The sequence below is a fragment of the Fundulus heteroclitus genome, chromosome 24, assembly GCF_011125445.2.
Source record: "Fundulus heteroclitus isolate FHET01 chromosome 24, MU-UCD_Fhet_4.1, whole genome shotgun sequence".
Taxonomy (NCBI): Eukaryota; Metazoa; Chordata; class Actinopteri; order Cyprinodontiformes; family Fundulidae; genus Fundulus; species Fundulus heteroclitus.
In genome coordinates this window covers 21,638,164-21,661,626 of record NC_046384.1, presented here as the reverse complement: position 1 = coordinate 21,661,626, position 23,463 = coordinate 21,638,164, and the positions used below count along the sequence as shown (strand labels likewise).

The window sequence follows — 23,463 nt, the reverse complement described above, 5'->3', positions numbered from 1 at the left end:
ACAATGCATGCCACATTTTTCTGATTTTTATCTGTACATATCATTTCTAGTCCACAAATACTAGCTTGTATTTGTCAATAACATAAACTGCAACTGAAATACATTGTAATATTGAACAAGTAAATCTGAACCACATTTTTGTACTTCAGTGCTTAGCATAGCAGCTGCAGTACTGGACCGGTGTAATTTTAGTCATCATCAAGTCTATGAAAAAAAAAAATCTCCTCATAATGGCTCACTGTTTTGAACAAGCATTAAATATAAAGCAACAAAAAGCAACAATTTCAGCTGTTTTATATCTTTATTTATGTTCTCTTGTACACACTCTCTCATTCTCATGAAACTAATTACAACTGCACAACAGATCTGAACTGATAGTTCTCCATAAAGGTTGACTTAAATTGTTAAACAGAAAGTGCCCGTCTAATAAAAACCAAATTTAAGGCAGAATTCCACACAGAAGTGGTCAAAATATTTGATACTGATTTCATTTTGACCCACGATTGGCTTCTCTAATCAACTAAGAACCATCAATTAGACAGTGGGGGGAAAAGATAAACAACAAAAATCTGAATTCAAGATTTCTTATTAGTAATATATTAGTAATATTTTACATGAATAAAATATACTATGTGTAATACAATATTAAGACTCTTTACCATTTACATTTTGCCCTTACCAGAAGAAAAGAATAGGATTATTGCATCTCTAGAAGAAACCATAATCCTGCAGTGAGATAATTTCACCATCATGCAGGATTTGGTTTATTTTTCTTTTAAAAACAATTAGCTTCGGATGCTAACACACACAAGGTCAGTTTCAGAGGAGACCACATGTCCATAGATGACACTTACTGACAAGATGACAAAGAGTATGTGGCTGGAAAACATTGAGCTATTTGTACAATCACTCAGAAGTTAAGCATTTGAGTTTCTCTCCTTTTTTTTTTTTTAAGCAAAAGGTAGCTTATCTTAGCTACGGTTACATGTTACTACGCTGCCATGCAAGCTTGAAAATACCATTTTCACTTAAGCTGCCCCAGAAAAATACTGCGTAAAAAAAAAAAGAAGAAATAACCGGGAAATAAGCTCATTCACTTTCTTACTTTGGAAGAGTAAATTGAAAAGACTGATATGGCTCTGGTATTTCTTCAATAAATGAGATGCTAGTGCTAGCAAGGACAGCTTCGGGTTCCTATTTTGAAGAAATTATGTTGAACAAGGTTTCTAAAATAAAACAAACGAGCTATAAAGTGCTTGTCATCTTCAGCTGTTTTACAGTGCTGTGAAAAACTTTTGTCCCCTGTCACGTTTCTTCTGTTTTCTTCTTTTAGTCACAATTTTATGTTTTGAATCATTAAACATGATTAAAAAAAATGTGGTAATGATAATTTGTTTTGTTAATTGAAAAATGACTAAAACATTTTTTTATATAATTTGGAAGTTTTCGATGTCCCAGCACCTGAAACAGATTTTTTAAGCATTTTTTTGGGGTAAAGTGCAGAATGTATGGTTCTATCAATAACAGACAATAGTTCAGCACCTGAAGCAGCCCCAGATGTGGCATGATGTATTGTTTTCTAAAATATTTTAGTCCACTAGTTTAAAAAAAAAAAAAAAGAAGACAACTATAAGGGGTCAAATACTCTTCATAACACTATAGGTAGTTTTGAGTGAAGACAGAACAGTTTACAATCCTTGTGCTTAGCCAAGCAAAACTTGTAACTTTAACTTTGTCATTGATGAACCCTCTCACCATCTTGTACCCTTGCAGGGTTCACATCTGACATTTTTAGGGCTACGAAATGGAGCAGTCAGTTAAGGAACATTTAGCTCCGTCACTTCCTACATTGGAGGAGTAAACTGAAAAGACTAAATTGACTTTTATTTCTTGAATGTATTGTTCGCTAATGCTTACAAGGACTCATTTCAATGCCCGTTTTGCACATACAACACTTTTATGAAGTTTCTGGAAAAAAACTAAGAAGATATAAAGAGCTCCTTAGCCTAATTGTTTTAGTTACTCTTGGTTACTCATCAGCTCTGTCATTTACAATCTTTGTGCTTAGTCAAGCCAACCTGCCGCTAGCTTTAGCTTCGTGTTAATTTGGCCATTTTGTACCTTTGTAGTCTTCGGCATGCCCAGTTTTTTTATATGGAATGGAGCAGTTTGCCAAAGAATGTTTTTGGACCAACCACAGGAGGTAAATAAGTTGTCTGACTTTCTTGCTTTGGAATAGTAAATTGGAATGACTGATATATCTGGCATTTCTTCAACATACATGGCACTAATGCTAGCAAGGACTGATTCTGATTCCAGTGTTGTTCAAGTAAAGTTGTATGAAGTTCCTAGGATCAAACATAGAATATAAAAAGTGCTTATCAGATACTGTTGAGTTAGGCCAGTTAAACTGTTTCACCATTTTCAGTCTTTGTGTTCAACCAAGTCTACCTCCCACTAACTGGAACTTTAGATTTTTAATGAGTTGAGATGGAATGGGGGGTGGGGGGCGTCATTTTCCACCTTCTCCACTTCCTACCTTTGTAATTTGGGATATTTAGACTTGTTAGTTACTCTGAAGCTGTGCCACCATTTTCAAACTTTCCGTTTAGAAGGCTAGCCTGTTGGCTTTAGCTAACAGGCTAGCCTGTTAGCTAAAGCTCAGGCTAGCTCTTTTGGCATTTTTGTTTGGTAGTTTTGCTTGTCTTTTACATGACTTTCTCAGGTGGAATTTGTACGGGGTCTGCTTCACACTAACCATGCATCAGTTTGTACCTGCCAGGGGTAGGTTTCAAATCAGAGTTGGTTGCTTCAAGTTATCTGGTTTTAGGATCATATTTTGTCATACAAAGTGGGGAAAATAACTGAAATAATCGGAAATAGGGTGTAATACCAGTTTTCTTTTACTATCAAATAAACTTTTACACATTTTGAGCATTAATTGGATTGTTCATCTCTAAAATTTGTGATATATGCTGAACAACAAAGATCAACTGATTTACCATAGTTGAAGTACATGGCTACAAAATGTTTTTGCTTATAGTATGAGGCAATGAAATACCAACATGAAGGTACAAATTGACGAAGGGCGAATTGACCCAGGGCCCATTAAAGGTATCAATCTTCTCAGTTCATTCTTAGTAAGAAGGCTAAAATGGTAATTTCTCAGGAGGTCAAACTGAGGAAACGCTTGACAGAAGGAGAAACATTTATATGTGCAACATCAAAGGTGAATACAGTCACTGACACATAGACATATAGATTTACATTATAGTATATATAAAATGTATACTTTCAGAAAGTTGCACAGCCAGCGCTCTGAGTTGGATTAGTCCTGGCAGACATCTAATCAGTTTTCCATTCTAAGGTGCGAAATTCTGCTGCAGCATTCAATGCTCCACATAAAATCCATTAGCACTTGCTGTGGCAGGTGTTTGGAGAGACAACTTGCAGTTGTTCTTTGAAAAATACAAAAAACATACAAAATACGAAAAAAGAAATTGTTAAAAATCATTTAAAATCTGTCCGCAATTGGCCTATTGACTAAGATATTGTTGGAGTCATAATTCTGGCTTCACTCTGTTGCTGGTACAGTGTCACCGTTACACTTAATGGTCCGCACCAAGTTAGGCACCCAGGAGGAAAGGTCCCGTTTGGATGTAATTTAATACACATGCAGACCAGCAATGAGTAGTTAAATGATTCAACTGACAAACAGCAGAAACACGTAGAGCAGAGGTTTCAAAACTTTTTATAACAAGTACCACTTCAGTAAATACAAAGTTTTGAACTGCCGCTATATTGATGGACATTTTAACAGAGTATCACAAAAGGACATTCCTGTCTACTGGAGCTACTTGATTGGTTGCAGTTTTATGATACATTCTATTTAAGATGAGAAGTTGAAAGATTTTTAGCTGGAAAAGTGTACCAGAAGTCCCTAGCTCTAAATCCAATAAGCCTGCCTTGCGTACAAAACTTGTGTAAGTGAAATGTAAAAAAATTGTTTAGATTTTTTTTTTGCACTTCTAAATAAATCTTTGATACATTTAGAGCTGGGAAGTACAAAATACAGAAAAATACACTGTAATAAGTTTCTATTTCTATCTGTATTTATTTATTCTATTAATTTGGGATTTGAAATGGCAAATCCCTCTGATTTTCAAGCAGTTATGCTGGATTTGATACCATTCCTAGATCAAAAGTTCAACCTCAATTGTAATGAAACGTTGCAAAAGTAGCCAATATGTTTGTATTCACCAAAAAAATATATACAAAAACTTACTTCGGAGTACCGTTGACTGGTACAGACACCAGTAATTAGTCTATGTTTACATACCCATCGCTGGTCTGCATATGTATCAAATTCTATCTAGAGCCGGCCCTTCCTTCTGGTTGCCTGACTTGGTGCCTATCTCAGGGAGTTTGCCTATGTTGTTTATGGTGTCCAACAAATACTTCTTTCCTTTTGAACAACTTGCACACAAACTTACATGACTAAAAACACAGTGTAGCACAGTACATAGGTGGTTGAGTGTGGCACGGTATATATGTTTTGCTTTGTTTGTTTTTTTTGTATTTACTGGCGTCACCAGTATGTGTCATCACAAACTCGTCTCCCTGTCCAAGCTCTTGTCATGCCTCCTCCGCTTGTGTCGCTTTTCGCCGCTTCTGCCACAACATTAGGGGAGAGAAAACGGAACAATTATAGCAAATGTAATCTTAGACTGATAGGAAAAGAAATTAGCTGATTTTTAAGGACATGCAACCATACATGCAAACATGTCTGATTTTTGGCGAAAAAGTATTCATACAAATTAAGCTTTATTACTTTTCGTCACGTTACAAGAACAAACCTCAGTGTTGTCACAAGTGGAGCAATGTCTCATATTGTGTTACCAAAGCATCCTACAGTCAGCTACTTCCGTATGTGAAGGTAACCAGAGGCTGAGGATAGCTCACCAGCACTTGACAGACTTCTCTGTTTCTGACCAATATTTTATGTAAAAGACCAACACAACATTGTGCGTGATAGTAAAATAGAGGCAAAATGAAACATAAGCTTAATTTTTTATTTAACAAATAATCTTAAAAATAGTGACCCACATTTTTTTTTCCAGCCCCTTTACTCTGATACAACAAAAAGACACACAGTAAAACAATCTTCACTTAGCTGCTAAAAAGAGTCCAGCATAAATACAACGGCAGTGTGAAAGCCTCAGAAGCAACAGTGCCATGAGTCATGTAGGAGACACCGCAAACTCGTGTGAGAAGGTGATCTGGTCAGATGAGATCATCGCCCTGAAAAGAATGCGGCAAGGCAGCAAGGACAGTCTAGCTGAATGTAGATGTTGGGAAAATAATAATAATAATAATAATAATAATAATAATAATAATAATGGAACTGGATCAATGTGTGCTTCTGTGCTTTTTTGTCTCTCTTGTTGTGTCTCTGCTCTGTCTTCTCTAACCCCCAGTCGGTCGAGGCAGATGACCGTTCATACTGAGCCCGGTTCTGCCGGAGGTTTTCCTTCCCGTTAATGGGGAGTTTTTCTTCCCACTGTCGCTTCATGCTTGCTCAGTATGAGCGATTGCTGCAAAGCCATGTACAATGCAGATGACTCTTCCTGTGGCTCTACGCTTCTCCAGGAGTGAATGCTGCTTGTCGGGACTTTGATGCAATCAACTGGTTTCCTTATATGACATTTTTGACCAATCTGTATAAACTGACCCAATGTGTATAATATGATTGAACTTGACTTTGTAAAGTGCCTTGAGATGACATGTTTCATGATTTGGCGCTATATAAATAAAATTGAATTGAACTTTATTGATCTCACAATGGAGAAATTCACTTCTGCATCTTAACCCATCCCCTTGGGGAGTAGTGGGCTGGGGAGCAATCGAGGGTTAAGGGTCTTGCTCAGGGACCCAGGGTGCCGTGACTGGGGATCGAACCGGGTACTTGCATCCTTCTCTGAGTGCAAGCGCGCTGCTCTAACCACTTGGCCATGACCCCCCACCCCCACCCCCTTTTTTTTAATTTATTTTTTTATAATAATCCTCAAAGAAAACCTGCAACAGGCTGCAACAAGATTTCCGACGGGGGCAGAAGATTACCTTCCCACAGGACAACGACCAAAAACACTTGAATACTCCTCGCAGATGCTCTCCATCCAATCTAACTCATCGTGTGCCAAAATGAAAAGAATTCAGTCTCTAGATGCTCAAAGCTGGCAGCGATATACCCCACTAAACTTGGAGCTGTAATAGTAGTAAAAGGTTGTTCTACAAAGTACTGACTGAGAGCATATATAGTTTATGTCCTACGTTGTGTTGGTTCATCCAATTAAACACTATGAAGTTTGTGGTTGTGACGCAACGAAATGTTGAAGAGTTTTACAACGCCATTTAAAATGTTGAACTAGCATGCACACCCTCACAACAAGAACTACTCAACGATCTCATTAATCACTTAATATCACACTGTTAACCAAATCGTGACACTATACCATGGGTGCCAAATTCCAGTCCTGCAGGTTTTAGCCATGTACCTGGTCCAACACACCTGAATCAAAGGGCCGAAGCACCTCCTCAGCGTGCCGCCGAGCTCTGCAGCGTCCTGCTAATGAGCTAAACGGTTGATTTAGGTTTGCTGAAGCAGAAGCACATTTAAAAGCTGAGAGCGCCGGCGCCGGAGGACCAGAGTTAGACACCCGTGCTACAGGGTGTCAGGTTTTCATCGTGACACAGATTGCAGTAAGAACAAAATGAGACTCGGCACACCGACAGGGACCGCTGGGAACAGCTTACCTTTGGGATATCAGCTTCTGAGAGGTTAGGAAGGGGAGCTTAGGGGTGGGATGGAGCGAGAGAAGCAGGCAGGACATACTACGTTAGTCTACGCAGCGGGAAATCTGCAAGGGCACAGCTGGTCTGAAATGCACATCTTTCTTTACTGAAACAAAATTGCAGTACAGTAACAAACACCTGACACTTGAAATGGAGGTCTATCCAGCAGAAGAAAAAAAAAAACATTCAGGAGTTGTATCAACTGTATATGTGTTCTTATAGGTGTGCTACAGTTGTCAAGTAGTCCGAAGAGGAAAATGTACCTTTTTGAACCCGGTTCCTTTTTAGCGCTCTCAGCTGGGCTGACACCCTTCCACACACTCCCAAAAGATCCTTTGGACATCTCGTCGGTGATGTTCACCGTGGCTGGGTCACACCTTCGAACGCACATTAGTGAGAAGGTCATTGTTAACACAATATTTTCTCATGCACCTGCAGGACATACACTTACAGACAAAGGAGGATGTCAACTGACAAAGAATAGCCCGGAAATGCAAACTGGCGATGGCTTTGTAAGTAGTTCAATCATTAGGCAACTACCACTAGTACCTGCAAGAGTTTGGTAGGGGTTGTATTTTGGGTTTACATTAGGTAGATGAGCAACTATGTGGCATGTGGGGATCCTGGAACTGATGAGAATATCCGGGCATTCCTACGAGTCAAGGTTCTTGTACACAAAGACTGACTACAACAAGAAACGGTTGTTGCCCCCAAAGCATTAAAAAACCTCGGTACTTGCCATCAAGACATAGGCATTAGAATAGATTGCCTGTCCTCTCTACATTCTGCCATTAGCACCAAAGCTAAAGCAGGTCTTTTAAAAAAAGTGATGTGATCAGCAGTCCTAACGATGGTGTTGCATCTTGTTCAGCAATCAGTCTCTGACTGCATTGCCGCCGATTACCATCAAGTTTGGTGGGCTGCGCCAAAGGCACACGGCCATTCTTGCCAAGGCCCAGAGAGACACAGCAGTGTTACTCCTGGCAGGGGCAGGGAGCAAATTGCTATGGTTTCAGGTCACCACCTGATGACACAGTGGCTGATTAATGGCATCATTCATCTTGTCCCTGACCCCCTTTGTCTGTGAGCTTGATATTCTCCGTGCTCACCCTGATTCAACTTTTTGCAGATTGGTGGAGGGGGGAGGGATGGAGGACCCATGGAAGAAAGGAAAGAGAATGGTTAAGGCCATGATGGATGGATGGATGGTAAGTAGGAAGGAAGGAAGGAAGGAAGGAAGGAAGGAAGGAAGGAAGGAAGGAAGGAAGGAAGGAAGGAAGGAAGGAAGGAAGGAAGGAAGGAAGGAAGGAAGGAATTGTCTAGCCACAGGTGGACTCTATTTAACCATTACGTGATTTTGCCTTATTTTCAATTATATTCAATATATTCGAAATATATTATATTCGATTGCAATGCAAATTGTAATTGACAATAAAAATTGATTGATTGATTGATTGATTGATTGATTGATTGATTGATTGATTGATTGATTGATTGATTGATTGATTGATTGATTGATTGATTGATTGATTGATTGGATTATTTAGGGACCCCAGAATAATGAGGCGGAATAAAAATGCATGCCACATTTTCAGATTTTTGTTCGTTAAAAAAAAAAATATATATATGGTGAAAACCATATATCCATTTTCCTCCCCCTTTGACAACAAACTTTTACTTCGTGTTGCCATCTCCCACAAAACTTCCAGTAAAACACACTGAGGTTTGGGGCTCTAACGTGATTAAAGATTTCAGTGATACTGAATGAAGACATTTGCAAAGTGCTGTACGTGTATTCAATAATATGTAAACATAAAGAAATATTAATTTCTGTTTGTTTGTTTGTTTTTTTTAGTTTTTTGCATCCTGATAGGAAATCAACACTCAAACCTCCACGCTGGTATTTGAAACGTAATGAAAAATGACTCACTTGTAGTGCCCCTCCAGTGGTACTTGCACAATCCCTTCCTCCTCCGCAATAATACTGTGTTCCTCCTGCGGACGGAGTTGAAACAGAGAACACCTGCAGCAGCAGCACCAACTGTAACTCATCCGATATCCGACGCCGCGCTATTCTACTACACCTCTTGCTCCGCATCCTCCAGTTTCTTCTTCTTCCACTCGGGCATGAGATCGTCCAGCCAACTCAGTTCTCTCTTGGTGAAGATGAAATCGAGCAGCTTGCGAATGAAAACCAGAGCCAACACCTGGAGAAAGCGTCGCGAATAAAGATATCAAGCACGAGAAAGACTGGAAAAAGCACACGAGCACACGCTGACACACACTCAGGTTACCATCATGGGGAAGACGATGGCAGCTCTGGAGGTCTTAATGACCCAGAGCAGGATCAAGCAGCTGAGCTGGATGACGGTGAAGAGGTGCGCCTTCCTCAGTGGTACGTGTCGAAGGTAGATGAAGTCTGGCTGATGTTTGGCTGGCATGCCAAACAGCCTCAAGCGATCAAAAAACTGCAAACATATAAAGAGAATTCATAGAGGAATCTTTTTTTTTTTTTCGGATGAGTTATCGCTGTTGCGTCCCAGCAGCCTTTGCGCATGCTCACCTGAATGCCTCTGAGGGAAGACGCCCCCATGTACAGAAAAACGCCATAGAGCACAGGCATGGGGATGAACTGAGAAGAGACCAGGGAGCAGTCAGGATCAGGATAACAGCACGTCATTACCTAACAGAGCGGTTCTAGGCTTTTCCAACACATTTCAACTCTTTGAAAGCTTTGTAAATGATTCATTTTAAAGGTATACTATGCAACCGGGGTTGTTTTTCCAGCGAGGCTCCCCCCAGAGGGCGAAAGTAAAAGTGCACTGTCGTAAAGATGCTCAGCTGTTCTGGTTTCTCCTTCAAGCCAGGCGCTGTTGTTTTGAGCTTAGCAGACAGGCGAACGCAACGAAAAGTCGAAAAAACGGCAGTACAAACAATGACTAACACAGTGAAAGTACTGCCTCGCCAACCTTCAAAAAAAAAAAAAAATAAATAAATAATAATAAAAAAAAATAATAATAATAATAAAAACTCGATATCCTTGCATGTTTATTTGACGTTAACACGCGGTTCTTTGTTGTTGCTTTCGCGCGTGCATATAGTGAATGGCAGGGCAAAAACACATGGAGTTCTCGCCGTAAAGCAAGACCGACTCTCGCGGTCTTGCATGAGACTTCTGAGCCTGTGGGTGCGGGCCGAGGGCTCCTGCAATTGCAAGTACGGTATTTCCCCCACAGACCACCAGGGCGGCCGAGAAAACCTTTGTTCGACCTGAAATGACTAATTTAATCGTCCAAAACGGTATGAAACACATTAATTAACTGAAAAATGTTGCATAGTATGCCTTAAATTTTGAAGCTTTACCCATTAGATAATCAGTTTTAAGTACACAACAGATTCAAAGGTAACGTGAAGGCGTTTGAGGTTTCCTCTGACCTTTAGCACAGAGGTCATGAAGACGGAGCAGCCCATGAGCGTGAAGATCATGAGGCCGGTGAAGCGCTGCTCCCGGATACCCAGGAACTTGGGCTGCTCTCCGGGAGCCGAGCACTCCGACTCCAGCTTTAGGCTGTTCACGTGAGAGATGGAGAGCACAGTGGCCGCCACGAACCACGGGAGGCCCATCACGGAGCACACACCCAGCATGACCCCCACCACGAACAGATCGAGGTGGTAGCCGCAGCCTTTCTGTCGGGACAAAGTGGGAAAAAGACTCCAGCGCTAACGATCCAGCAAACTCCAACTTGAGTCACATAAAGAAAACCAGATGCTGATGTCAACAAATAAATAAAAAAATGAAATGAAACCTTCAGCTTGTGCTCCTTCCTGTTAATAATAACAGCGGTGATCTGCTGGTCCATGAAGATGAGGATGGTGCAGAGCAGAGCGGGAGCGAATGAGACAATGGTGGTCCACCATGGGTTTGGTCCCACGGGGTTTATGATCCAGCCCCGATCGTCTCTTGTTGGCTACAGAGAGTGAAGAAGACATTCTTTAAGTAATGACATGTCTAAAGATTTTAACTATACTAAAAAAACAATGCTGTTAAAATAATATTTATAAATGAAATGTGATACAATTATTCAGGTAATATTTCTGCGCGGAATTAGCAAAGGCTTTCTCAAGATGCTTTATGGGGATTCCCATGGAAAAATCTGACTCTATTTTATCCTATACCATTCTTAGCCATCACCATTGTAGTGTATTATACTATGCTGGGCTATACTATACAGCACTATATCATACTGTACTATATGGAACCATACTATACAGAACAACGTTATTATACTATATGGAACTATGCTACTCTATTTATACCATACTATATTATATGGAACTATACTGTTCTACACCGAACTAAGCTAGTCTATACCATATGGAACGACACTATAGCACACTATACTATGCTGTATGGAACCATATTATTTTTTTCTATATTATGCTATACTATATAGGACTATATTATATAGAACTATAGTATTATACACAGAACTATAAGATACTCTGATATATGGATTTATACTACTCTATACAGAAGTTTACCATACTGTATAGATTATACTATTCTACTTTGTACATACTATGGAACTATACTATACTATACTATATACTATACTAGATTAGACCATACTATACTATATACTATACTAGACTATATACTAGACTAGACCATACTAAACTATATACTATACTAGACTAGACAATACTATATACTATACCATACTACATCATACCAGAGATGGGACCAAGTGATTGTTTTCTAAGTCATAATTAAATCTCAAGTCTTTCCACCAAAGTCTAAAATATAGGCCCAAGTAAAGACATTAAAGTCCTAAAGTCAAGGTATGCTTGAGTCAAATCACAGAGCTAAACTTTACGATGTGAGTTTTGAAAAATAAATTTGACTAAATATGTTATTTAATCGACCTGTCCAGGATGTACCCTGCCTCTCGCCCATTGAACGCTGGAGATAGGCACCAGCACCCCCCGCGACCCCATGAGGGATAAAGCGGTTCGGAAAATGGATGGATGGATGGATGTTATTTAATCAGAGTATTGATCATTTTCAAATTCTTTTAAAAGGCGTCTTTGTGTGCTAGAAGAACCAGTAAAAGGAAGGAAACATCTGAAAAGAAGCACTGATGGTGCTTTTTACAGTAAATGGTAACCGAAACTATAGAGAATATTCATTAGATTTACAAAAAATAATGGGTGGATGCATAATAAAAATTAACCAGATTTCATCACAGAGAGAACATTATTTCCATGTTAACCAACTGCAACAGTACAAACCTGATTTTGCAATATTGTGAGTATCAACAGATCATTAAAATAACTACAAATAGTCACGCAACTGCACAAAAAAGAATTTAGAAATCAAGTTGATTTAACAAAGCATGGTTATGGTCCTGCTATCCAGCCTGCGATTATCAAATAATAAGGGCCCATTGCAAGACTCCTGGTGCCTTTTCCTTGTAGCACGCTTTGTGTTTGGTGAAACAGAGATCAAGTATTTTCAAGTCAAAGGAGTCGAGATGAAGTAAGTCCAAATCTTTTATGATCTCTTCATATCGGGTCTAAAGTTATTCAAGTGACTAACATCTGACTTGAATCTAAGTCACACAAGTGTTTTGCTAATAGATACTAAATTGCTGTATACTATGCCAGCTGTATTGTGGTGCTCTGTACTATGCTGCCATAATTAACCTTGCTACATTATGTTATACTTTATCATACTATACTATAAAAACACAACTGTGGCATTTCAGACACATAATGTGTTCATGGTGGCTTACTTTGAACTTGTTGGGGACTTGTAATTTAGGCGACGGGATTCCCAACGCATAATCAACAAGGACCATAGTCAGGATAGTGATGAAGACAGCAAAGTCGCTGATGACAGACCTCACCTGGACAGAACAAAGACCATGTTAAATTTAAACACGCAAAGATATATATTAAAAAAAAGTATCAATAAAAAAAACGCATTTTATGGAGGCACGTTTAGGCACCCTAATGTCATTTGGTGTCGCCAATGTGCTCTCAGCTGAGAATTCGGAGAAATTTAAGACTTCACTTCTTACATTAAGATTTTATCAACCTTTTTAACTGTCCTTGAAATGTCAAATTTACAGCATCAATATTCTCAAAATTCCTGACTGGTTTTCTAGAGAAAAATATCCACAAAAATAAACACTTCCTTTAATTAAAGACAAGAAGAAATAGCTGTAGGTGGAAGCAAATGTTCAAAAGTAATTAAACAGGGAGACGTCACTACGCATTTAGGCGCCTCGGTTTGAATGGGCATCAATGCTTTTATCTGCAGTATTACTGCAGAGCAACATTCATGACCACAAGGTGGCGATCAGATAACACGGTTTAGCAGCAACATCACCCAGCACATTAGGCTGCTTGTGTGTCATCTCAATGACACCCCATAGAAACTGGATGTGGAATGGCCATGGAGACTGCAGGCCTTTGGCTCTGTGCTCCACAGCAACCAGTAGATGGCAGCACGTGCTAACGACGAGCCAGACTGAGCTAAAGCAGTTTCTGGATTACTACTTTCATGCTAAATTCAAAATTCAATGAAGGACAGTAAGCTAAGCGAAGGTTGCTTCCTTCAGCAGCTGGCATTCCCTTAAAACAACATTAAACAAGAATGCGCGAGCAAAGAATGGATATTTTAAAAAGAGGTCAAAAACCACAAGTAGACTTTCCCAGTCTCTCATGACCTAAAAATGTCTATGGTCCCTTATAGACTAATCTGGATGAGTTTCCTCGACATGATCAATTTACAGAGTAAAGACCATATTGCAAAAGATCTTGCAACAGCTTTTCTGTCTTCTGTCCTGACAGTGTATTAAGATGGCAATAGGCTGATTTACTCAGATTTAAAACAGTCAAATTAGTCCTTGTCTGCTATGTTACCTGCATTTTTGCTCTGAAGTATTCACACGTATCGATAAAGATAACAAAGTTCCTCACTAAGCAATATTTCTAATTAATAGATGGTTAGTTGATGTTTATTTGCTTTTTTTTTTCGTATTGTTAAAGATCTGGCTAACAGATACTGGTACAGTGTGGGACACCGGTTAAAGAACTGGGACTTTTTTGTACTCAACTTCTACAGTTTTCCTTTTTCTAGGAGAAAAAGCTTCAAGTATTTAAAGAAAACTTTCAAAGATCTTTAGAAGGCCAAGAAAACCGTTGATCGAGATCACTTTTAACAAATGACCAGAGCGTATTGGACCAGTCACAGTTCGTGCTGCTTACACTGCCAGAAGCAAATAAATTCAACCCACCACCTCAGCCACAGGGTCTAAACTATAACTCAACTGAAAAATAAGAGCGGTGCCGTCAGTTCACTTACCTTGGTGGGAAAGTAGCGGCTCGTCTTGAACTCCTTCAGGAACGCTGACATGAAGACGGTGGTGAAGAAAAGGACCACGCACCAAAAGAGGACGTCTGGGATGTAGGGGCCATGATGGCTGCAGGCGGGGCCCTCAAACTCCCCATGTAACATCTCACACTCCTACTGGCCCCAGATGTGTATGCAGATGATGGTGGAAGTGGCAATACCCAGGAGGCCCAGGTAAAAAAAGAAAAATGATCAGAGGGCAAAGCAAGGAGGAAAGCAATGAATTAATTCTCTGGTAAAACATTTACAGCGGTGTGAACAAGTATCTTTCTCCATTAAAGACTCTTCTGTTTCTTGTTTTATTCAATTGAAATGAATCAAAGGTTAAAAAAAAATATCTGGGTGGTTTATTGAATCTAATATAAAACTAGCGTTTATGAAAGGAACATCACATTGACAGTCAAACAAGGCGGTGGTAGTGCCATGGTCTGGGGTTGTTTTGCTACTTCGGACCCTAGAAGACTTGCTGTGATTGATGGAACTACGATTTTTGTTTTCTAGAACAAAAAATCCTGAAGAGGAACTCTAAGCCCATGTTCACATGGGTTAAGTAGCATGATCCAAATGATCCAAAGAAGATCAGGAAGTCCACCTTTGACTGACTCAAAAAACAAAACAAACAAGAAAAGGGTTTTGGATCAGCCTATTCAAAGTCTATGATAAAATACAACGGACTTGCTGTGGCATGGCCTCAAAGAGGCTGCTCAAGCTCATAAACCAACCGGTGTGGCCGAAGTAAAACTATTCCGCAAAGAAGAGGGTTCCTAAGTTTTTCCTCACCAATATGAAAGACTCATTGCAGCTCACTGACGTCACGGACACTTGGTGGTATTAGTTTCCATTAAGAGCTGTGCAACACATTAGGTTTAGCGCAGGGGTGTCAAACATACGGCCCGCGGGCCGGATCCGGCCCGCCGAACAATTTAGTCCTGCCCTGTGGCTAAATGCATTATCATTATTAAAAAAAAAAATTATGCAGTTCATATATTGTCCACTAGGGGCGCTGTGTTTTAATTAGCAGATTAAGCTTCAGGTGTGGAAAAATTCAAATCATTTCTTAATTTTTATCTGTTTGATGTATTTTGTCATGCAGGACAGTGTTTTTAAGTTCCAAAAAATGTGAATAAATGTTTTTTAACATTGTATAATCACTGTGATCAGTTCTTATGCATAATGCACAAGTAAATGTTTAACTGAGTAAAAGTATTGTTGAAATTGCACATACTTTTCTTAAAAACGCTGAGGTTATTCATAATATATTGTGTAAAAGTGAAAATAACTTAATATAAAAATCAACAACAAGTCCACATTTATTAGTTCTATTTAATCTTGCAATGAGTTTACTCGTGTGGCCCTCTTGAGATCAGATTAAGCTGAATGCGGCCCCTAAACCAAAATGAGTTTGACACCCCTGGTTTAGAGGGTAATTACCTTTTCACATAGTGTCAGATTAGTTTGTTTGACTTTTTTTCTCTATTAATAAAAAAAATTATTTGAAAACGCTGTTTTGTAATAACTCAAAATTACATTGTCCGATGTTAAGTGTGACCGGACCTTTTCGCAACATTATACAGTACAATCTTCACAGGACAGGGCTCCTCTCTTTTAATACAGAACTACCTCATGCGTTCCTAGAATAAGCAACTCTGCTTTAGTGACTCGGTATTAAGCCACCAAAGTGACTTCATCTTCATCTTCATTTTGCTACGTCTTTTGAAATTCAGCCCATGTAATCTTAATCCCCGTCAGCAGCGACGCTTCTTGAGTGTCAGTTCTTCTTATCCAGGATGATGCAGCACATCCTTGTATCCAAGGAGACTAATAAAGATACTTTGACTTCTCCGTTCAAGTGCTAGCTCTGCTTTCTGTGTCCCGTTAGCTTCTCTCATTCGGAAGGCTACGTTCCCCTCGTCGGCTCTATTATTATAAAACGAAGGGGTTCTTTACCTTGACCTCCAGTGCAGTCCAGTTGACCAGGTTGGCTGTGATGTTTCTTTCCTCCCAAAATCGCAGAGTCTCGTTGCTCGGGGCCCTGGGCTCAACACAGCTACACCTGTTGCAGGTAAAATAATCTGTAAGCTTTTCAAAACTCATTTTCTCATTTTAAAACCAAATAACGTTTATTTACTGCGCGTGCTTCAACGTAACAAGGCTGCTCCTCAAACTAATCAGCCACTTTATCTTCTTTTCCTCTGCACCCTCTGCCGTTTCATGACAGAGAAGAGGTACTTTTAGTATGTTTGGGCAAAAAATGCTGCGTAAAGACCACTGCATGGGCACAGAATCGCTACAAAAAAAAAACGTAGAACTGAAGATCCCTGCGAACGCGCAGCGGCTGATGCGAATGTCTCCGAACGGAAATGGGACGCAGACACTTGCCAGTACTGGGTGAGCTTCTGCAGGTCGTTGTGTTTGTTGACAGGGTAGTGCACCCCCAGGTGAATCAGCTTCTCCAGGGCTTCGTAGATGAAGATGATGCAGATGAGCGCTGCGAAAGCCTCTTCGGTGAAGCGTGTGATGTAACACACCAGCGAGCTGGCGTCCGTGGCCACCAGCAGCAGACAGAAGAAGGCTGTCCAGAGCCCAATGCAGGTCCTCAGGGAGAGGTAGGACAGGCCGTACTCCCTGAGATGCATAGGCAAAAGTATAAAAGGTAAGAACTGGTTGAAAAAAAGTAAACAAACGGGGTAGGAGGATCAAGAAAGGGGCCTACTTGCAAAACTTGAAAAGGATTTTTTCAAAGACAAGGACGGGTCCGGTGCTGCCCAGGATGGTGAGGGGCTGACCGGCAAATAGAGAATAGGCTATCCCGGTCATTGAAGCCCCAAACAGTGACTCGATGGCACTCTGGAAAGACAGGAAACAGAGGACTGATTAGGCAGGCACGGACATTTGGTGTGTTCAAGGTCTTGTCATTTTATAGTACAAAGCACCTACAAGTTACAACAATGTTAACGTAGCTCAGCTAGTGAAAACGTTAAACGTTTCTGTCATTTCAGAAAATGAAACTCGTCTATTATATAGATTGATTGCATAGAGTGAAATTTTCCAGTCTGTTTTCTTGTTATTTTGAGGATTATGGCTTACAGAAATGAAAACCTTAACATAGAACATTACATAACATAAAAGAGGTATATTTTAAACAGAAATGTCAGGCTTCCTAAATGCACGTTTATTTGTATGCCTTTAATACTTGGTTGGGGCACCTTTTGTGTGAATTACTGCATCAATGCGGCGTGGCATGGAGGCGATCAGCATGTGGTTCTGCTGAGGTGTTCAGCAAGCCCAGGTAGCTTTGATAGCTGATTTCAGGTAATCTGCCTTTTTGGATAAAGTGTCTCTCATCCTCTTCTTGACAAAAGTCCACAGCTTCTCAGTGGGGTTTGCTGGCCAATCGAGCCCAGTAACACCTTGCACCTTTGGCAGTGTGGGCAAGTACCTAGTCCTGCTGGAAAAGGAAGTCACCATCTCCATAAAACCTTTCAGAAGAAGGAAACATGAAGCGCGCAAAAGTTTCCTGGTAGATCGCAGCGTTTCTGGCGCACTTCTTCCTAACATATTTCTTCCTTCCACTCAACTTTCCGAATATGCTTGTTCACAACATTCTAACACAGTAGTTTGGGCTTTCATCATCAGTAAGCCATAATACTCATCATTATCACAAATAAAGTCTTGTGTAATGAATCTATTTATGTGTTGTGGTGTTGGTGTGTGTGTGTGTGATTCTTGTGCGGGAAATAAGTACAGACAACACTAAGTGATTTAAATGGTTTATTGACAAATGTGGAATAATGAATGCTTCTTCCAGGATCAGGGTAGGATTCCAGAATGGCACCGAGGAGGAGATGTAAGTGGTTACTGAAGGAAATCACATTTGATAATTGATGCTGAAACTCGAGAAGAAGCAAAAGATTTTACTGTTATCACAGAAATTAACTTTGCAGGGAGAATTTACCCACAAAGGCTGAAGTTGGCGGGTTATGGCATACGTTTTGCTTTAATAATTAATCTTGTCTTCCTTTCCAGGGGAAGACGGAGATGAGGTTGGACCGTTGCAGGGAGGACAGGCAGGCGAGAGCTGATGGTGGGTTGTGAACATGCTCAGATGGCAGATCCAGAGCAGCGGCCAGAGGAGCAGTGAGGACATTTGTGGTGGGGATCCTGAGGGGATTCCTCCAGTGAATTTCGGAAATGAGCAGGCAGAGGACAGGAATCCTGGATTAAATGGAAACCGAGTAATGGTTTCCTAAAAAGAAGACAACACGGTGTTGAGCAACAACACGCGAAGGAATATGTAACGAGTAGGCCCGATTACAACTTGACAAACAAGCGCAATCTGGCATCTGCCTCTGGGGATCCGCTCCTCTATAAGCTGCTCCTGATTGGACCTTAATGAGCTCCAGCTGTAAGGATGCACCTGAAGAGGTAAGGCACACACACACACACACACACACACACACACACACACACACACACACACACACACCTGCACACAGCTATGTGGATATAACAGTATAAGTTTCACTTTCTGAAATGACAACAAATATTGAGTTTGTTTCCAATATTTACATTTTTTGAGCTGGACCTGTAAAGTGCAATGCAAGCTTGTTACCACAAGCTGTATTATGAAACAAGATGAAGGGTTAAAAACAGTTTTGGCTGTGGAACAGGTTACATTTTGTGAAATGCAAGAAAATAACTGAATATGTTTATCCTTCATGCACATATTTTTTCAACCTTTCATCTTTAAAAGTGGAAAAAAACACCCCAACATTGGCTGGAAAATATATTTAGTATTTCACAAACAGCATGAAATTAAAGCTTTTTCTGTATTTAAAAAAAAGTTGTGAACCCAGTATTGCAAATCATTTGGCCTTGTAAGGTGGAGGTATCCTTACATCTCCAATATATGTTCATATTATAAACACATTAATGCATTTAGGTTTAAAATGAAGGTGGGTGTTACAGGTTGGCTGCAACTTTCCACAATCTGTGAAGTGGAAAGATTGGAAATAAGTCATTTAAAATTAAGTGCAGATTAAAGGTCCAGACAATAATTGTCCCCATAAACCCAAGGGCAGATGTGGCAATTTTTATGGCATGAAGAAGACTTTCAGCTTGTTGTTTTCAGTATCTCTCTAATATTTGAAAAATTATCTCAGAGAAAAACACAATATACACGGATGTTTATAAAATTAAATCTTCATAATCAACAAAAAATTTCTAGCTGATTTAAAGTCCTTGAAGTTGCGAACAAAGGCTGCATCTCGGTCTGGTTCGTTAAAGACTTGGACTGACTTTGAATCTGGAAGTGTCACGAAGCAGAAAGATCCATCTTACCACACGGCCTTCGGTGGCCTCACCCAGGAGTCCTCCAAAGGTAATGACAGGTGACATGCAGGCGCAGTAAAGGAAGAGGAAGGAGGCCAGACACTGGAGACTGATGGCGTCTGTGTAGTCTGAAAGGTAGTGAGGGGCCTTTCGCTTGATGTCCAGGACCAACCCACCAAATAACCTGCAAGGACACAGGGATTTTAGGCCAGGGATTAAACACAAGCAGGAGGTTATTTACAATCATTTATTAGATAATTAATAATAGGGGTGCCATGCCAACATTATTTTTGTTTAGTTTTTTTAGCTTTTCTACCTTGTTTCCGATTATATTGGATGACTCATACTGGATAGTGTTGCACGTTGGGCTAAAACCTTCAAAAAGGTTCTGATGAAACAAAAAAAATATTTTCCACAAAAAGGGTTGTGGAAAATATAAAAATAAATGTTATTTATGTCTAGATCTGTAAATAGTTTGCATCCTAAATTTCAAGATAAAACGCTCATTTAAAAGGAAGTGATCCAAAAGACCCGTCTGTGTTCAAAGAATTATAGTTGCAATTATAGTTGTCTATAATCTATCTATCTATAGTCCTCATTACACATTTATTCATGATAATTGTGAATTTTCTGCCATTTCTGAGACTGACTTATACCCTTGTATGGCAGATTTTGATACCTGGAGTGTCACACTGCAAAAAGAGAACCAAAAATAAGTAACATTTTCTTGAAATTAATGTATTTGCCCTTGATTTGAGCAGGCAAATAAGATTATTTGCCAATGGTATGAGTATTTTTACCCCTAAAATAAGATAATTAGATATCCTTCACTTGAAATAAGATGATGGAGATGAATTGTTCCTATTTTAAGTGCAAAAATCTTATTCCAATGGCAAATAGTCCTATTATCTGCTCAAATCAAGGAAAAATACTTTAATTTCAGGAAAAAAAAAATCTTATTTTTAGGTCTATTTTTGCAGTGCAGAATTGACGGCAATATATATTCAGATTATTATTTTTGGGTGAAGTTGAAAAAAAGTTCATTAATCTTTCCATTTGTTATGGAAATTGGTACATTTTAAATATATATATATATATATATATATATATATATATATATATATATATATATACATATACATATATATACATATATATATATATATATATATATATATATATATATATATATATATATATATATATATATATATATATATATATATATATATAATTCCAACCTTACCAAAGGCCTTGGTATCCCTTCTTTGCAGTTTATCAAGACAGCAACAAAGATGCTACTATTTAGTCCTGCTCAAGAGCATCACCACACACCCTTGAACCAAACTGACTTTTATATAGGAGAGCCATCCGGAGAGCTATAGAGGCTGGTAAACACCTGTTAGAGCAGGGCAGGTGGTCATTACCAAACCCCAGCTCATCCATTTGCCGCTGATCCACTGAATTAAACATAGGTAAACAAAGCTAGCGCTATACTGAACGGCGACAAAGTGACCCCACGCTGGGCCCGCCTTCCACCACCGTGCGGCCTCTCTTGCGGCGATGGCGAGGCGCCGTCGGAGCCGGTTGCCGTGACAACGTCGGGTGGGCTGTTACGTTTATTTTCAGTCCCAAACGAGCGGCAGAAGCAGCGTCGATGCTGCCGGGGGGAGCAGGAGATGGTTGACGGACGAGCCTGGGCTGGAGGCCAACCGTGGCTGGCAGAAGATTGTGTGCGGCGCCACGCAGCAGCTCGTCTTAGGGACATCACCCACTCCATTACTATTAAAAACACGAAACACCCGCTGAGGGCTACAACCGTTTGGTAGTCATCAGAATAAGTATAGGTGATGGCGACGTGCGTTTCCCATTTTTTCATGTCATGTAAAACTCTTTACTTCAACAAGAGAACATTTGTCGTACGTTAGTTTAGTCATTTGAACATTGAACATGGTTGTAGTGATGTTGTACATTGCTTTAGCTAATATTTTACTTTAAGAATATCAAGGACTGACCTAAAGAAGTGGGTCCGTTACAGGGCATATATGTTCACAGTCCACTGGTGTAGGACCCTGCTTTTCTCCTTTACTCCCACATTCAACAAGGTGTCTACAATGTACCTCATAGTTCTGGTATTTACATGATGGCATCGAGCTGTTTCACACATCCCTCGCGTGAATCACCTTTTCCACCAGATCCCAGAGGTGCCCTTGTGGTGCCCGCTGGAATGTTGCTTTTAAAACCACCCAGCCTTAGCTTCTGCAGCTATCAGGGTTGGACCATGTGACAAAACTCCCTGTTGTCCTGCGTTGGCAGCTATTTTTCCTTTTTTTTTTTTTTTTTTTTTACAGACACAGCTGTGCAGGATATTGCCATGTCCACTTGTGATTTATGATTGGTCGCAGGTAGCTCAGAGGCAACCAGTCTTTATGGGATTCTAATGGAAGTGTTGGCATAGGAGCTGTGTACGATGCAGCAAAGTAAAACATGATGACAGCACTTGTTTTTCCAGTATAAAAAAACGGTTCATAACCTCGGACGCTGAAGACTATGCATCAACATCTCTGCAGATACCCTAAAGGCTAATATCGTCCAATTTATCGAGAGGCAAGAAATATCGATTGACCTCTAATACGAAAACCACTGGAGAACAAGATCATTTGGGCTCAGAGTCATGGTGCGATGCCCGGGGCAGCCTACTCAAGACAGTTTTTAATTGTAACTTTGGTGGTTGAAGCTTAAGGAAGGTAGTGTTTACTACAGGAAATTACTTTTTTTGGTTGAATCTTAAATTCGGATTAGGATTTTAGATCGGGGCATTTGAAGGATAAATGTTTATAAATGCCTTTTGAATCGTCTAAAACAGGGGTTCCCAAAGTAGCGGTCGGGACCCCCCTGGAGGTTTGCGAGACACCTCGTAATTTTACGACTTTATTCTCACAATTTTCTCTCACAAGAAAGAAAAAAAAAATGCCACCCGCCAAAAGGGGTGTCGCCAATCTCTGGTGCTATTATTTTGGGGGTTGCAGGCTGAAAAGTTTGGGAACCCCTGGTCTAATACTAACCTGACTCAAGCCAGACGCATGTCTGGCTTGAGTCAGGTTAAGCAGTTGAACAAGTTATACTTTGGCATTGCTTTCACAAATAAAGGAATACTAAATACGTTTAGCACATCGGCATCAAATCATGCCGTGACCCCCAAGAGGTGTCTCGCGAGCCCCCAGGGGGTCCCGGCCCCCACTCTGGGAACCCATGCTCTAGAATGATTCACCCCTTTATTATTCCATGTTAAAAAGTTAAAAGCGCTTTTATTTTGCCTGATGTCTGGATTGTTCCAAATGTTGTGTACAACTGAAAACAATAAAAACATATATGACTTCATCTGAAGAAAAATGTCAAATCTATCACATCCTAAAACTGACCTTTTTATCCTTTATGGTCAAATTAATATAGCCATGCTACTTGTAGAGGAAGGTAAGAGAGTAAAGTGGAAAAACCAAACAAAGCACATAAATACACCACAGGAAAAAAAATCTAGAAATGCAACATCAGGATCAATTGGCATTATCTAAGAGGATAATCAAATGCTAAAGTTATAATTGATAACACATTTTATTATCATTTTTGCAATATCAAAGAATGTGTAAAGAACTTATTGGATTAATCTACAGATATACGGAAGTTGAACTAAAACAACAGACCTCTGTTTTGAGCAGTGAAGAATGACATTGGCCCTATTGGGTAGTCTGCATCCTAGGCGTGCTAAATTAATAGTTTGGGTGCAGTGATGACAGGAAGATGGGCTCAGAGAAAAGCTTCAAGATGTGACAGAGTCCATGCAGTAAATGTTGCTGTTTGTC

At 39.9% G+C, this 23,463-nt stretch overlaps 1 protein-coding gene across 7 annotated transcripts in view; it reads right to left on the bottom strand.

Moving 5' to 3' along the window:
- Window positions 1-287: 287 nt before the first annotated feature.
- Window positions 288-23,463, bottom strand: part of LOC105915477 (sodium-driven chloride bicarbonate exchanger) — a 66,823-nt gene continuing 43,647 nt past the window's right edge. For 5 of the 7 annotated variants that reach the window (XM_036127836.1, XM_036127835.1, XM_036127840.1 and 2 more), the window contains 14 exons: window positions 19,613-19,787; window positions 16,986-17,119; window positions 16,652-16,897; window positions 16,220-16,325; window positions 14,225-14,386; window positions 12,648-12,761; window positions 10,659-10,820; window positions 10,288-10,539; window positions 9,416-9,484; window positions 9,147-9,320; window positions 8,937-9,059; window positions 8,783-8,847; window positions 7,116-7,229; window positions 288-4,680 (listed from right to left, as the gene is read on the bottom strand). In XM_036127836.1, coding sequence (XP_035983729.1) covers window positions 4,605-4,680; window positions 7,116-7,229; window positions 8,783-8,847; window positions 8,937-9,059; window positions 9,147-9,320; window positions 9,416-9,484; window positions 10,288-10,539; window positions 10,659-10,820; window positions 12,648-12,761; window positions 14,225-14,386; window positions 16,220-16,325; window positions 16,652-16,897; window positions 16,986-17,119; window positions 19,613-19,787 — 1,972 coding nt within the window. In that variant the 3' untranslated portion in view covers window positions 288-4,604. Of the gene's footprint in view, window positions 4,681-6,813; window positions 6,852-6,881; window positions 6,937-7,115; window positions 7,230-8,782; window positions 8,848-8,936; window positions 9,060-9,146; window positions 9,321-9,415; window positions 9,485-10,287; window positions 10,540-10,658; window positions 10,821-12,647; window positions 12,762-14,224; window positions 14,387-16,219; window positions 16,326-16,651; window positions 16,898-16,985; window positions 17,120-19,612; window positions 19,788-23,463 lie in introns of those variants that run through there. The other 2 variants (XM_036127841.1, XM_036127837.1) reach the window with 2 other exon arrangements.